Source organism: Mandrillus leucophaeus, unplaced genomic scaffold (genome assembly GCF_000951045.1).
Source record: "Mandrillus leucophaeus isolate KB7577 unplaced genomic scaffold, Mleu.le_1.0 Scaffold383, whole genome shotgun sequence".
Taxonomy (NCBI): domain Eukaryota; kingdom Metazoa; phylum Chordata; class Mammalia; order Primates; family Cercopithecidae; genus Mandrillus; species Mandrillus leucophaeus.
Window position 1 is genome coordinate 1,026,234 of NW_012104065.1, and position 15,061 is coordinate 1,041,294.

General features: G+C 38.7%; 1 protein-coding gene across 1 annotated transcript in view; it reads right to left on the minus strand.

The window, feature by feature from the left end:
• Positions 1-15,061, minus strand: part of GUCY2C (guanylate cyclase 2C) — a 103,552-nt gene that overhangs the window by 13,754 nt on the left and 74,737 nt on the right. Inside the window, exons 18-21 of the mRNA XM_011990839.1 lie at positions 14,376-14,513; positions 13,184-13,272; positions 3,032-3,123; positions 55-213 (exon numbers count right to left, since the gene is read on the minus strand). Of these exons, the coding sequence (XP_011846229.1) occupies positions 55-213; positions 3,032-3,123; positions 13,184-13,272; positions 14,376-14,513 (478 nt within the window). The remainder of the gene's footprint in view (positions 1-54; positions 214-3,031; positions 3,124-13,183; positions 13,273-14,375; positions 14,514-15,061) is intronic.

A 15,061-nucleotide genomic window follows, 5' to 3' on the forward strand; every position in this document is an offset into this window, starting at 1 on the left:
GCTAGAAGGATATGCTGAATATTTCAGCTCCCACATCAGCAAGATTTGCCTTACCTTGGAAGCAACATAAAGTTAAGTCTGTCAGCCCTGTCCCTCTCTGCCTTGTATAGCTGTGTCCTTTCCTCTACCAGATGTTCCAGGTTTCGAGAATATAGCTGTAGACGTCGGATCAAGGTATCCATATAGCTTTCATTTTTTTGGTCATGAAAAAGTCTGCAGGTAGTAATAGATAAAGAGCTCTTATATATTATTAAGAAAACGTGAACATCCAATAAAACAATGGACAAATATGATGAACAGATAATTAAAGAAAAATAAAAGCCAACAAACACAACAAAAAAACTCAACCTCGTCCAGGCACAGTGGCTCACGCCTGTAATCCCAGAACTGTGGGAGTCCGAGGTGAGAGGATCACTTGAGGTCAGGAGTTTGAAACCAGCCTGACCAACATGGTGAAACCCTGTCTCTACTAGAAATACAAATATAAGCTGGGCATAGTGGCGCTACTCCAGAGGCTGAGGCAGAAGAATTACTTGAACCTGGGAGGTGGAGGTTGCAGTGAGTCGAGATCGTGCCAGCTACTCCAGAGACTGAGGCAGGAGAATTGCTTGAAGCTGGGAGGTGGAGGTTGCAGTGAGTCGAGATCATGCCACTGCACTCCAGCCTGGGTGACAGAGTGAGACTCTGTCTCAAACCAACAAACAAAAAACCCAACTTAACCTCAGGACAAAAATAAGATTAAAAAAGGGAAAACAAATGTAAAAATGATGGTAATCAGTGTAGAAGGAGGAAATACATACAGTACAAAACCTTCCTGAAGAGCAATTTGGTAAAAGTCTGTCACAAGCTTTAAGAATGCATATACCAATCAGCTTATAACTCTATTTCTGAGAATTATCCTAAGGAAACAATCATGAATGTGTTTAGAGTTAACAACAAAAAAAGTCACAGTATTCTTTACAAGAGCAAACATTTGAAAATAATCTAAATATATAACAAAAATGTAGTTAAAATATGATAGGACAATGGAAAATTAACATTCTAATTCGTATCATAAAATACAAATTAGTATTGTCAAATACATAGAAAGACACTCCCTCTGTATTATTAAGTGAAAAAGTCAGTTTATAAAATAGCAAAAATTATAATCTCAATTTTATTTTTTGAAGACTGGTGGTCACCTATTGGGAAACAGGTGACGTTTTACTTTCTTGCTTGCTTACTTGTATTTTCTAAAATGTAAAAGAAACAATTTGCAATAAAGGAAAATCTTTTAAAAGCTGGTCTAGAAGTGATAAATGAAAGTGTAGGAGAAGGACTAAGAAAAGCCAAGCCAAGCCTCATATTAGCTCCTCAGTAGAGAGAGCCAGGGTCCTGACACCAGAAGCCTAACTCTGGATTATTTTGTCAGATCAAGGAGACTTAGATGAGATGCCAGCTTTGTGTGACAGTGGGTGGTATGACAAACCTTGGTGCAGAGGTCGGGGAGAAGACACATTGAGTTCTAGCATTGTGAGGATCAGAGATAACGTTCATAACATCTAAGGCACAATTGAAGGTGCTGAATAAATCACAGTCATTTTACTATTACAACAATAACAATCACTTCTGATCTCAGGAGAAGATGGCCTGCATCATCATCCCCTGGGATAGGGAGAGATGTTTGTTAAAAATCCAGCACAGTTTTGTGCCCTACACCAGACCTATGTGACTGAAAATTGCTAGGCTTGGAATGAAGAAACGGAATCTTTTAACAAGTTCCCCAGGGAATTTTTACTTGAAACTGCCAGTACAGAGTCTAGTTGGGTAGAATGGATGTGGGAGCAGGTGTAAGAGATGAAGTTGGGTAATCTTACTCTAGGATGAATTGATGCAATTGAAACCGTTTCTCACCTTTGACTGCATATTTTAATCACCTGGGAGCTATTAAAAATCCTGACACCAGTGTGTACCCCAGACCAATTACATCAGCCTCTCTAGGGTAAAACCCCAGTATCAGTATTTTTAAAGTTCCTCAGGTGATTCCAAGCTGCAGCCAAGTTTGAGAACCACCACACACGTTAAAGGCTGAGTGTCAAGGACCCAGTGTCTTCATGAGCATACATTTTATCAGTCACACATAAAGTCTCATCTGGACAGGACAGCAAAAGAGAAAAAAAAGGGGGGCTAGAATTAATTAATTATTATTTCCTGTTCCATTCCCACAACTGACAGCTTAGTTCTACTAATTAATGACCACATGTTCATTAACTTCACTCCGCCTCATCTCCTCCAGCTCTAGACTTTTAGTCTCATTATGTATCTGAATCTTTTGACCTAATGAGAACTACAGAAAGACCTGGAAAAAATCATAAAAATCATCTTGTTCAATCCAAATTTTGTAACAAGAAAAGTGATACCCAGTGAAGGTAAGTGTTTTGTCTAATGCCCCACAGCAAACTCTTATCAGATTTTAGTCTAGAAACTGGATTGCCTAACTCTTAATTCAGTGTTATTTTTCTCATTCTGCAGTGTATTAACTGAAAACATGGGTTATCTAGAAATTAATCTCACCAGATAATTATGTACTTTTCTCCCCCACCTTGAATTATGCTCTGATTCATGACATGTCTTAAGTACCTAGGGCCAAAGCTGGAGATTATAAGACTTTAAGATCCTAAGAACATGCGGACGTTAACAATTGTCTAGGAGCTTTACAGATTCTCAGAACTCACGCTACACTTCTAAATCCTAATTACCCACAGAAGGACCCAGAAGCTCTATTTGTAACAGACAAATTTATAATCAGCTAAAGTTTGCTTTTTAATCAGACAAGTTTTGACCTTGACTATTTAACTTTTCAAGTGATTATTTCCCTGGGAAAATGGTCTGATAGTCTCCATATCATTTTAATGTTATGAAACAGGTGTTGGTTGCAACCTGGAATTTCTCACTGGAATAGACATTCTCATTCTTAGGTGCCACTGAATGTCAACTACAATTTTTTTAAAACCCTGAAATTAGTGAATAAAAGTAAACATTGCAGCAATACCCAAATATCTTGGCAAGTGTAGTCTCAATTTTTTTGAAATCTGGTCTCTTTTCTGGATCTTCTTCCCAACAGCTTTTTACAAGTAGGTACACCTGGAAGAAAAAAATGGGCAAATTAGCTCAGTGGATAGTAAACTAAATCAAGAGAGAATTCTTATTCCCATTGATGGGAGTGATTAAGACAAGGAATAGTTTAAAAATATCTTCAAGTCTGTCAATGCGGACAAGAGATCTCCAGCTCTCTGGTTTCTGTCTCAGGCATGACCACCTGCATTATCTTATCCAGTTATTCCCTTGGGTGAAATTAATGAAAAATGTGATACCAATTTAGATGAGGCCAGGTTGATAGGGGAGACTAAGTGAATTTACAAGAGCTTGCAAGGTTTACGTTGGAGCAAGAAAAACGTAGTGAAGGTGTGGCAGGCCTCTATAACAACTGTTTCAGTACTGACTGCATGGTGAACTTAAATATTAAAAGCCAGTGCCCTTATACAAAGGCTGGAATGTAACAAAAGTCCACCAAGAGTTTTGCGTAGGCCTTTCCTGGGCCTTAAAGCATGACAAAATAACGAAGGAATTCTTAACAGGACCCATTTAGGATTAAACAAGTTTCATTGGGGGTCTGAAGAAACTCCCCAGACCTCCACAGAGAAGTTTATTGGGGGTCTGAAGGAACTCCCTAAACCTCTGTGATTTTGCAGGAGACAAGATAAGGGTAATCATCCCAGCACCTGGACTGATTTAGATTAAGTAAACTTACTGAGGCTCTAGAAGAAGGTCTTCAGGACTCAGACCTTAGTTATAGATTAAAAGAACTTAAACACGCATGTCTTTAAATGAATGCATACTTACATGTAGACATATAGAAGGTATAGAAGCTCTGAAAAAAACTGTAATTTTCAGTTGGTCTGGTGATAATTTCCAGGCCTTCTCCCTATAACTGGTTACAGAAATAAAAACTCTTTTCCTCCTCAGTTCATCTACATCTTGTTATTGGGCCACGAGAAATATCAGCCCAACCCTCAGTTTGGTGGAGGAACAAAGGCTCAGTGAGTATGAGGCAAATGGCTCCAAATGAGAATAAAAGCCCTACTGTCCATGGTTCTAACTTATAGCAAACAACAGTATCACCTGGGGAACATCTGCACAATTTCTTATGCCTAAGCCCCACCCTAAGTCATTCTGATTTAATATATTTTGAAGTGGTCTTACTAGGGTTTCCAGATTTAGCAAGTAAAAGTAAAGGACATCAAGTTAAATTTGGATTTCAGACAAACGATGAATAATTCATTAGTATAAGTATGTCCCAAATATTGTATGGGCAAAGGGCAGTCGTAGATTTTTAAGCTCTTCAGGTGATTATAATGCACAGCTGCAGTAGAGAAGTGACATGGAGAAAAGGAGGTATGGAGGAAGAGGTAGGGAGACAGGAGGAAGCCCATGGAAACCTCATCTTATCTCCTACCACCTGTTTGCAGCTTTTTTTGTTTGTATCAAAATGTGTGGTGAAGACCATTTGTCTTAAATAAAGTTTGTTTTTCAGTCTGTCTAAAAAAAAGATCATAAGTGACACTAGATGCAATCCCTGTCCCTGTACTTTGCCTGAACAATTCCCTGGGAAGGAGCTAGAGTCGCGGTATAGCCTGTAGTTGCCAATATTCACCACTAGATGATGCTCCTGCCTTGGTAAGTCATCTGCTGACTCCCTTAGAGCAGTAGAGGCAGAAACAACAAACAACTGGGCCGATCCAGTGCCACAGAGTGAAGTACTGTCAGCCCTCTGTCTCCATGGGTTCTGCATTCAGGATTCAACCAAATGGGGATGGAAAATATTTGGAAAAAACTGGATGGTTGTGTCTGTATTGAACATGTACTGACCTTTTTTTTTCTTGTCATTATTCCCTAAACAATACAGTACCACAGATATTTACATAGTATTTACATCATATTAGGTATTATAAGCAATCTGGAGATAATTTAAAGTACATAGGATAATTTATGTAGGTTATATGCACATAATATGCCATTTTATATCAGATCCTTAAGCCGCTGTGGATTTTGGTATCCACAGGGGTTCCTGGGACCAATTCCCTGTGGACAGAGGGATGACCATACCGGGTGTTTCTGGGCATTGCTGAGTGATCTAGTTTCGACTCTGTATTCTATTGGCATCAGCTACTTGACATGAAATTTTATTCCTCATTTCTAATTCCAGAACTGTCCAACTACACAAATGAATTAAAGACGATGCTGTTTTCGTGAATAAGGTTTTAAATAGTTGGATACACTCAGATTAGAAAAAAAGGGCTTGAGAAAGGATATACTGATTGTGTGGAGGAATCCTGGAATTCAGAAAAGCAGGAGGAAAGAAAGGAATGAGGAAAGAAAGGAATGAGGCTAGGAGCAGCTGTATTTCAGAAAGTTGTATTTCAACATACTATTACTATTGAAAAAGAAAGGGAAGGGGAGAGGTAAAAATGGCCCACTCATGCCATGCAGAGTCTGGCCATAAAACTCATCTGGCAGCGTCTTTGTAAATGGAAGGAAAATGTTTCTATTTTTATCCCACAAGAAACAAAAGATGTTTTTATTTAAAGACCATAAATATCTTAAAATACTTTACTCACTACTTTCTTGGATTATTAAGGCTCAGGTAAAATGCTAAAAGGAAAAATAATTAGAAATTTTTCACAGGGCTTCAAGGCCTTTTTGAGGGACTGTTTAAAAAGCAAATGGAAAGAGCTTTTGCTCCATTTCCTTCAGAGGAAGGATAAAATGAGTGAAAGTACATTTCTCTATTCTTTCTAGAGGGTGGCATATTTCCTTTTAAATCATTAGATGGTATTTATAAGTCTAGTAAGTATTACACATGGACACCTTGTTCATTGAGCTTATAAAAATTGAGAATGACCCCTGCCTACTGAAGCCAGTGCCTGTACACACCACGGGGTGGGGACTGAAGACAGGCCTGAGAACAGGTTCACCTGGCTCACTTGCACCCTCCCAGTGCTTCAGCATACCATGCAGGGGGCCCTAGAGATCTCCTAGCCCAGTCCACCACTGTTGGCACCTGAGTACACCTTCTGGGGGCCACATAACCTGCTGCTACCACCACAGCTGGTACCCACCAGCATATACCACTTGTGGACCTGCAGACTGGCCTGCCCAGCCTGTCACAGCCACTACCAACACCAGCACAGACTGCTTGGGAACCAGAAGCTTGTCCTATCATGGCTACTTCCATTACTCATGCCATGCCTGCTGCCCAGGAACCCGGGAATCCACCCACCAGCCTAGGCCACTGCTGCTACTGCTGGCACCTGAGGAAGTTACTTGGAGGCCAAATAATTGATCTGCCTAGACCCACTAACATTGGTACCAGCATAAGCTGTCCTGGGGCCCAAGGACAGCTTATGCTGGCACCAGTGCCTCCAATGGGCCCTGAGGACCAGTCCACCTGGCATTCCAGTCTTCAACAATATGTCACCACTGCCTCCACTAACAATGGCATCCTAACCCACTAGGGAAATAACAGACCCACTGACACGGCTCACAGATGAGTAAATTATGTGGAGACTACACTACTGCATGCACCCAGAATCAAAGCCAGAGTGCCTCACCCAACCAGTACTATAGATACATCTTCAGGAAAAAAGTCCTCCCCTATGAAAGCAAATGTTAAAATTTGGAAGAAGTAATTGTTACACCAGATGCACAGATATCAACATAAAGACACAAGAAGTATGAAATAGCAAGGAAATATGACACTTCCAAAGAAACACAGTAGTTCTGCAGTAACAATTTCCAATGAAAAGGAAATGAATAAAATTCTGGAAAAATAATTAAAAATAATATTAAAGGAGCTCAGTGAGATACAGGAGAATAAAGAAAAATAATACAAGAAATAAAAAAAAACCTCAGGATATGAGTGAGACATTTACCAAAGAAATAGATAACATAAAAAAGAATAAAACAAACTCTGGAACTGAAGAATTCATTCAATAAAATACAAAATACATTAGAAAGCTTCAACAATATGCTAGATCAAGCAGAAGAATTTCAGAACTTGAAGACAGGTCTTTTGAAATAATCCAGTAAGACAAAAATAAAGACAAAAGAACAAAAAAGAATGAGCAAAGCCTACATGATGTATGAGACACCATAAAGTGGCTAAATATTTAAAATTTTTTGTGTTCCAAAAGGTGAAGAGAAAATAAAAGGAATACACAACCCATTTAACAAAATAATAGCAAGAGATTTAGACATTCAGATACAGGAAACTCAGAGATCCCCAAATAGATATAATTAAAAAAGATCTTCTGCATGGCACATTATAGTCAAATTGTCAAAAGTTAAAGAGAAAATTATAAAAACAGCAAGAAAAAAAGCATCTGGTTACTTATAAGGAAACCCCCATCAGATTAACAGTGAATTTTTCAGCAGAAACCTTACAGGCCAGGAGAGAAGGGATGATGTAGTCAAAGTGTTGAAAGAAAAACCAAATTCCAGTCAAGGATACTATATCCAGCAAACTTATCCTTCATAAATGAAGAAGAAATAAAGGCTGTCCCAGACAAGTGAAAGCTAGAAAAATTTATCACCACTAGACCTCCCTTACAAGAAATACTTCTGGGCGTCCTACGCCTGAAAGTGAAAGGATGACATCTACCACCATGAAAATACATGAAAGTATGAAACCCACTAGTAAAGCAATCACACAAAGAGGGAAGAGAAGGGCCTCAAATGTTACCACTACAGCAAATCAGAAACCATAATGATAAACAAGGGAAAAAAGGGAACAAAGGATATATAAAACAACCAGAAATCAATTAATCAAATGAAAGGAATAAGCCCTTACATAATAATAACCTTGAATGTAAATGGATCAAAATTTTCACTTAAAAGATATAGACTGGTTGAATGGATTTTTTAAAATGACCCAACTATAGGCTGCCTACAAGAAACTCATCTTGTCTGTAAAGAAACATGTAGACTGAAAGTAAAGGGATGGAAAGATATTCCCTGAAAATGGAAACCAAAAGCAAGCAAGAGTAGCTATACTTATATTAGATAAAACAGACTTTAAGTAAAAATCTGTAAAAAGAGACAAAGATCATTATATAATGATAAAGGACTCAATTCAGCAAGGGGATATAGCAATTAAACATATGCACATCCAACATTGAAGCATAGAGACATTTAAAGCAAATATTATTAGATCTAAAGGAAGAAGTAGATTCCAAACTAATAATAGTTGGGGACTTCAACACTCCACTCTCAGCATTAAGCAGATCATAAAGACAGAAAATTAACAAAGAAACATTGGATTTAAACTGCACATTAGAACAAGTGAACCTAACATTTACAGAACATTTCATTCAATAGCTAAACAATAAACATTCCTGTGTTCAGCACATGGAACATTCTCCAGGATAGACCGTATGTTATGACACAAAACAAGTCTCAACATATTTATAAAGAATCAGAGTTATATCAAATATGTTCTCAGGCCACAATGGAATAAAAGTAGAACTCAATACCAGGAGGAAATTTGGAAACTACACAAATACATAAAAATTAAACAACATGCTTCTGAATGACCATTGAGTCAATAAAGGAATTAGGAGAAGTTTAAAAAAATTAAAACAAATGAAAATTTAAACACAGCATACCGCAACCTACGGGATACAGCAAAAGTACTGCTAAGAGAGAAGTTTATAGCAATAAATGCCTGCATCAAAGAAATAGAAAAATTTCAAATCTAACAAGGCACCTAAAGGAATTAGAAAAGCAAGAACAAACCAAACCCAAAGTTAGTAGAGGGAAAGAAATAATAAAGGTCGGAGTAGAACTAGAGAAAATAGAGTTTGAAAAAATAATACAAAGGATCATTGAAACCAAAAGTGTTTTTACAAAAAGATAAAGTCAATAAACCATTAGCTAGACTAACCAAGAAAAAAATGAGAAAAGATCCAAATAAACAAAATCAGAAATTAGAAAAAGACCTAAAAACTAGTTGCACAAAAACATGAAAGATTATCAGAGACTATTATGATCAACTATATACCAGCAAACTGAAAAATATAGAGGAAGTGGAGAAATTCCTGGATAAATGCAATCTACATAGATTGAACCAGAAAAAAATAGAATACCATAGAATACATGAACAGACCAACAATGAGTAATGAGACCTAATCACTAATAAAAAGTCTCCCAACAAAGAAAAGTCCAGAACTGGATGACTTTACTGCTGAATTATGCCAAACTTCCAAAGAAGAACTAACACTAATTATCTTCAAACTATTCAAAAAAATTGAAGAATAGGGAATTCTCCCTCATTCTACAAGGCCAGCATTACCCTCATACCAAAACCAGATAAGGATACAACAAAAAAGGAAAACTGTGGGTCAATATCCCTGATGAACATAGATGCAAAAATCCTCAAAAAAAAAAAAAAAAAAACTACCAAACTGAATCTAACAGCACATCAAAAAGATAATATGCCATGATCAAGTGGGATTTATCCCCAGGAAGCAAAGATGATTTAATATATGCATATCAATAAACATGATACATCAACAGAATGAAGAAAAAAAGCCATGTGATCATCTCAATCGGTGCAGAAAAAGCATTTGATAATATTCAAGATCCCTTCATGACAAAAACTCTCAAAAAGCTAGACATAGAAGGAACATATCTCAACATAATAAAGGCCAGCTATATATCACACACCCACATAATAATAAAAGCCACATATTACAAACCTGTAAGTATCACACAGAATGAGGAAAAGCTGAAAGCTTTCCCCCTAAGAACTGGAACTAGACAAGGATGCCCACTTTCACCTCTCCTATTCAACATAGTACTGAAAGTACTAACCAGAGCAATTAGGCAAGAAAAAGAAAAGGCATCCAAATCGGAAAACAGGAGTCAAATTGTCCCTCTTTGCAGATGATATGATCTTACATCTAGAAAACCTAAAGACTTCACAAAAAAGCTCTTAGATATGATAAATTCAGTACAGTCAAAGGATTATAAAATTAACATACAGGCCAGGTGCGGTGGTTCACACTTGTAATCCTAGCACTTTGGGAGGCTAAGGAGGGCGGATTGCCTGAGCTCAGGAGTTCAAGACAAGCCTGGACAACATGGTGAAACCCCGTCTCTACTAAAATATGAAAAGAAAAAATTAGCTGGGCTTGGTGGCAGGTGCCTGTAATCCCAAGGTTTACAGGGAGGGTACTTGGGAGGCTGAGGCAGGTTGCTTGAACCTGGGAAGCGGAGGTTGCAGTGAGCTGAGATCACTGCACTCCAGCCTGGGCAGCAGAGTGAGACTGTCTCAAAAAAAAAAATTTAAAAAATTAACATACAAAAATCAGTAGTGTTTTTATATACCACCAATAATAAACTCAGCAGGAAAGAAATCAAGAAGACAATCCCATTTACAATAGCTACAAAAAAACAAAAAACAAAAAAACCCACCTAGAAATAAATTTAACAAAGAAGGTAAAAGACCTCTACAAGCAAAACTACAAACACTGATGAAACTGAAGAGGACAAAAATAAATGGAAAGATATCCTATGCTCATGGGTTGGAAGAATTAATATCACTAAAATGATTATACTGCCCAAAGCAACCTATAGATTCAATGTAATCCTATCAAAATACCACGGTCATTTTCTCACAGAAATTGAAAAAACAATCCTAAAATCCATATGGAACCAAAAAAGAGCACAAATAGCCAAAGCAATCTCAAGCAAAAAGAACAAAGCTGGAGGCATAACATTACCTGATTTCAAAATGTTCTATAAAGTTACAGTAACCAAAACAACCTGTTACTGGCATAGGAACAGACACATAAACAATGGAACAGAATAGAGAACCCAGAAATAAATCCACACATTTACAGCCAACTGATTTTCAACAACGGCTCCAAGAACATACAATGGGGAAAGGACATCACATCTCTTCCCATATACAAAAATCAACTTAAGATAGATTTAATACTTAAACAGAGGACCTGAAACTATGAAACTATTAGAAGAAAACATAGAGAAAAGACTTTAGGACATTGGTTTAGGCAAAGACTTTATGGCTAAGACCTCAAAAGCACAGGCAACCAAACCAAAAATAGACAAATAGGACTATATTAGACTAAAAGGCTTCTGCACAGGAAGGGAAACAACAGAGTGAAGAAACAACGTGTTGAATGGGAGAAAGTATTTGCAAACAATCTGACAAGGGTGATATTCCAAAATATACAAGGAACTCAAACAACTCAGCAGTTAAAAAAAATTCCATTAAAAAGTGGGCAAAACTCATGAATAAACATTTCTGTAAAGAAGATTTATAAATGACTACCAGGAATACAAAAAAATGCTCAACATCACTAATCATCAGGGAAATGCAAGTCAAAACCACAATGAGCTACCATCTTACCCCAGTTAGAATGGTTATTACTAAAAAGCCAAATAATAACAGATGCTGGCAAGGACGCAGAGAAAAGGGAACCCTTACACACTGTTGATTTGATGGGAATGTAAATTAGTATAGGTACTATGGAAAATAGGATAGAGATTTCTCAAAACACCAAAAATAGAACACCCATATGATCCACCAATCCCCCTGCTGGGTATTTATCCAAAGGAAGAGAAATCAGTGTATCAAAGGATGCCTGCACACTCACATTTATTGCAACACTATTCACAATAGCAAAGATACAGAATCAACTTAAGTGTCCATCAATGGATGAATGGAAAAAGAAAATGCGAGCTGTGTACACAATAGAACACTATTTAGCCATAAAAATAATGAAATCATGTCATTTGCAGCAACACATATGGAACTGGAGGTCACTATGTAAAATGAAAGGCACAGAAAGACAAATATCACATGTTCTCACTCACGCAGGGGCTAAGAAAGTTGATCTCATGGAGGTGGAGAGAATAACGATAGCCAGAGACTGGGAAGGGTGTAAGTAGGGGAGGAGATGAATGAAGAGAGGTAGGTTAATGGGTACAAACATACAGTTAGAAGGAATAAGTTATAATGCTTAATAGCAGAGTAGGGTGACTACAGTTAACAACAATGTATTGTATATTTCAAAACAACTAGAAGAGAGGACTTGAAATGTTCCCAACACATACAAATGATAACTACTTAAGGTGATGGATCCCCTAAATACATGACTTGATCATTACACATTCTGTGCATATGACAAAATATCACATGTACCCCACAAATATGTACAAATATTATGTATCAATTTAAAAATAGAGAATGAGGTCAGGCGCAATGGCTCACACCTATTACGTAATCCCAGTGCTTTGGAAGGCCAAGGCAGGTGGGATTGCTTGAGGTCAGGAGTTTGAGACCAGCCTGGCCAACATGGTGAAACCCCATCTCTACTAAAAATACAAAAATTAGCGGGGCATGATGGCAGGTGCCTGTAGTCCCAGCTACTTGGGAGGCTGAGGCAGAAGAATTGCTTGAAGCCGGGAGGCCAGGGTTGCAGTGAGCCAAGATCCTGCCACTGCACTCCAGCTTGGGAGACAGAGCAAGACTCCATCTCAAAAACAAAAACAAAAACAAAAACAAACAAACAAAAACATTAGAGAATGAGATGTGTGCTTTAGAAGCCAGATCATTCCTGAGTTGGGGAGTGGTGGAAGGGCATGGGGAATGTGGTAGGCTGAGGCTGGCTCCCAAAGACATGCTGCATCCTAATCCCTGGATCCTATGAATGCTACTTTATTTGGAAAAAAAGCCTTTGCAGATATAATTAAGTTAAAATTATTGAGATGAGGTGATTATTCTGTATTTTCTGAGTGGACCCAAATGCAATCACATGTGTCCTAATAGAAAGGAGATAGAGGGAGAATAGACAGAAGAGAAGCTGTGACCAAGAGGCAGAGATTGAATTGTGTGGCCATAAGATAAGGAATGTTAATAGCCATCAGAAGCTTCTGGAAGAAGTACAGAATGGATTAGCCCCTTAGCTCTTCTGCAGGAAGTGTGGCCTTGCTGAGCACTTGATTTCGGACTTCTAGCCTCCAGAACTGTAAGTGAATAAATTTTTGTTGTTTTAATCCATTACATTTATGGTAATTTTTATAGCAGGCCAAGGAAACGAATATGGGAAGGTATACTCACTTCTAGCTCTTTTTCCTCTGCTGTTTCCAAGAATAAATCTGGGCGGAAGGGTTTCATTCCATTGGAATTTTCCACTCTGAAAATCTTCTCTGGTTGGGTGAGAAAATTTTAAATTACAAAGAAGAATACAGCATGAAGAAATGGAAGGAATTTCAACAGAAATCCAGTTGGTTCACTCCCCTGGATGGCTCTTAGCTCAGTGAGAGTGCTGCAGAGCCTAGACCAGCACTCAGTAGACAGGTGTTAATTCGATGAGGCACCCAGTGAAAAGGTCTCATCCCACTTATAACCAGAAGGTTACCTTAAGGGATAGGCTACTGGGTGGGGCACAGTGCCTCACACCTGTAATCCCAGCACTTTGGAGGCTGAGGTTGGGGGATCACTTCAGCTTAAGAGCTCAGTCTGGGCAACATGGTGAAACCCTGTCTCTACATAAAGTACGAAAGTTAGCCAGGCATAGCAGTGTGCACCTGTCGTCCCAGCTACTTGGAAGGCTGAGCCAGGAGGATTGCTTGAGCCTGGGAGGCAGAGGTTGCAGTGAGCCAAGATCATGCCACTGTACTTACTCCAGCCTGGGGGCAAGAGAGCAAGACACTGTCTAAAAAAAAAAAAAAAAATGCTACTGACCCTGTAAAACTCAGCTCAGGCACCACTGCCTTCAGTAGGCTTCTTCTGTTCATACTTTGACCCCACCCTCTCTACATCCCTTAGTCACCGTACTCCCCACCAACCAGTTAACAGTTAGCACGTAATAAATGCTCAGTAAGTGAGAATTGAATGAATGGAAGGAAGCATTTTCCCCTGAGAGGACACGTGGCCAAAAACTATAGATCTACTCTTAGTGAGAACTAAAATATGTATGTCAACCTGTTAGAGTGTTCTAGTTTAGATGTTAAGCAGGTACATTCTCTTATTGGAATCAAAAGGAAAGAGGAGAATCGTAAAGGAAGATTGTTAACAATCATACCGACAATAATAACACCTGGCAGTGTATGTTGTCTTACGCTTTTCAGGGCACTCTAATATTTAAGCTTCCTGATCCTCTTATAAAAATGTATAATGCCGATAATAAGTCATTAACTTTGCAGACGAAGGAACTGTGATGTGGTTACAAACAGATTAGGGTCTCAGTCAGCCTAGCAAGCAGGTTGGCTGACTCCCAGAGCGGGCACGTGGAGGGGTTTCGGTGTACCGTTCCGGTCTCGACAGCTCGAAGTGTAGAAGGTTTCTTTCCGTAGGATGATCTCCTGTGCGATGATCCCGTAGCTGTACACATCTCCTTTCTGAGAGACGCTGGCCTGGCGGAGGTGCTCTGGAGCTGTCCACAGCTCTGTAAATGCAGACATTGAGATTACAAAATTGAGCGGGGTGAGTGGCTCATAGGCCTCCAACCTACTACCTTTGCTCTCTAATTGCCTACACCGTCCACTCTAAATATGGGTGATCGCTTATGAGTGGCCTTGAATTGATGTGATTCCAAGGTTTTGAAAAATTTTGGCTAATACCGGTGATCAAAGAGAGAACACACACCTTTTAGACTAACTGTGAAATGTTAGGATTTGGGTGAGGTCATATGGCAGTATGTTATTTAAAACTGCTAGGATTACAGCCTTGAAAACTCTCAAGGTTTACCTGGAATGGGGTCTGATTGTGGTAAATGCTCAGTAAATATATGTTGAATGAATACAGTAGAATATGAGAGGTTGAAGAATTTAGTAGTTTATGGGACATATGGAATGAACCTATGAAATCCTTTAAAATACAAATTTTGGCCCAGCGCGGTAGCTCATGCCTGTAATCCCAGCACTTTGGGAGGCTGAGGCAGGCGGATCACAAGGTCAGGAGATTGAGACCAGCCTGGCCAATATGGTGAAACCC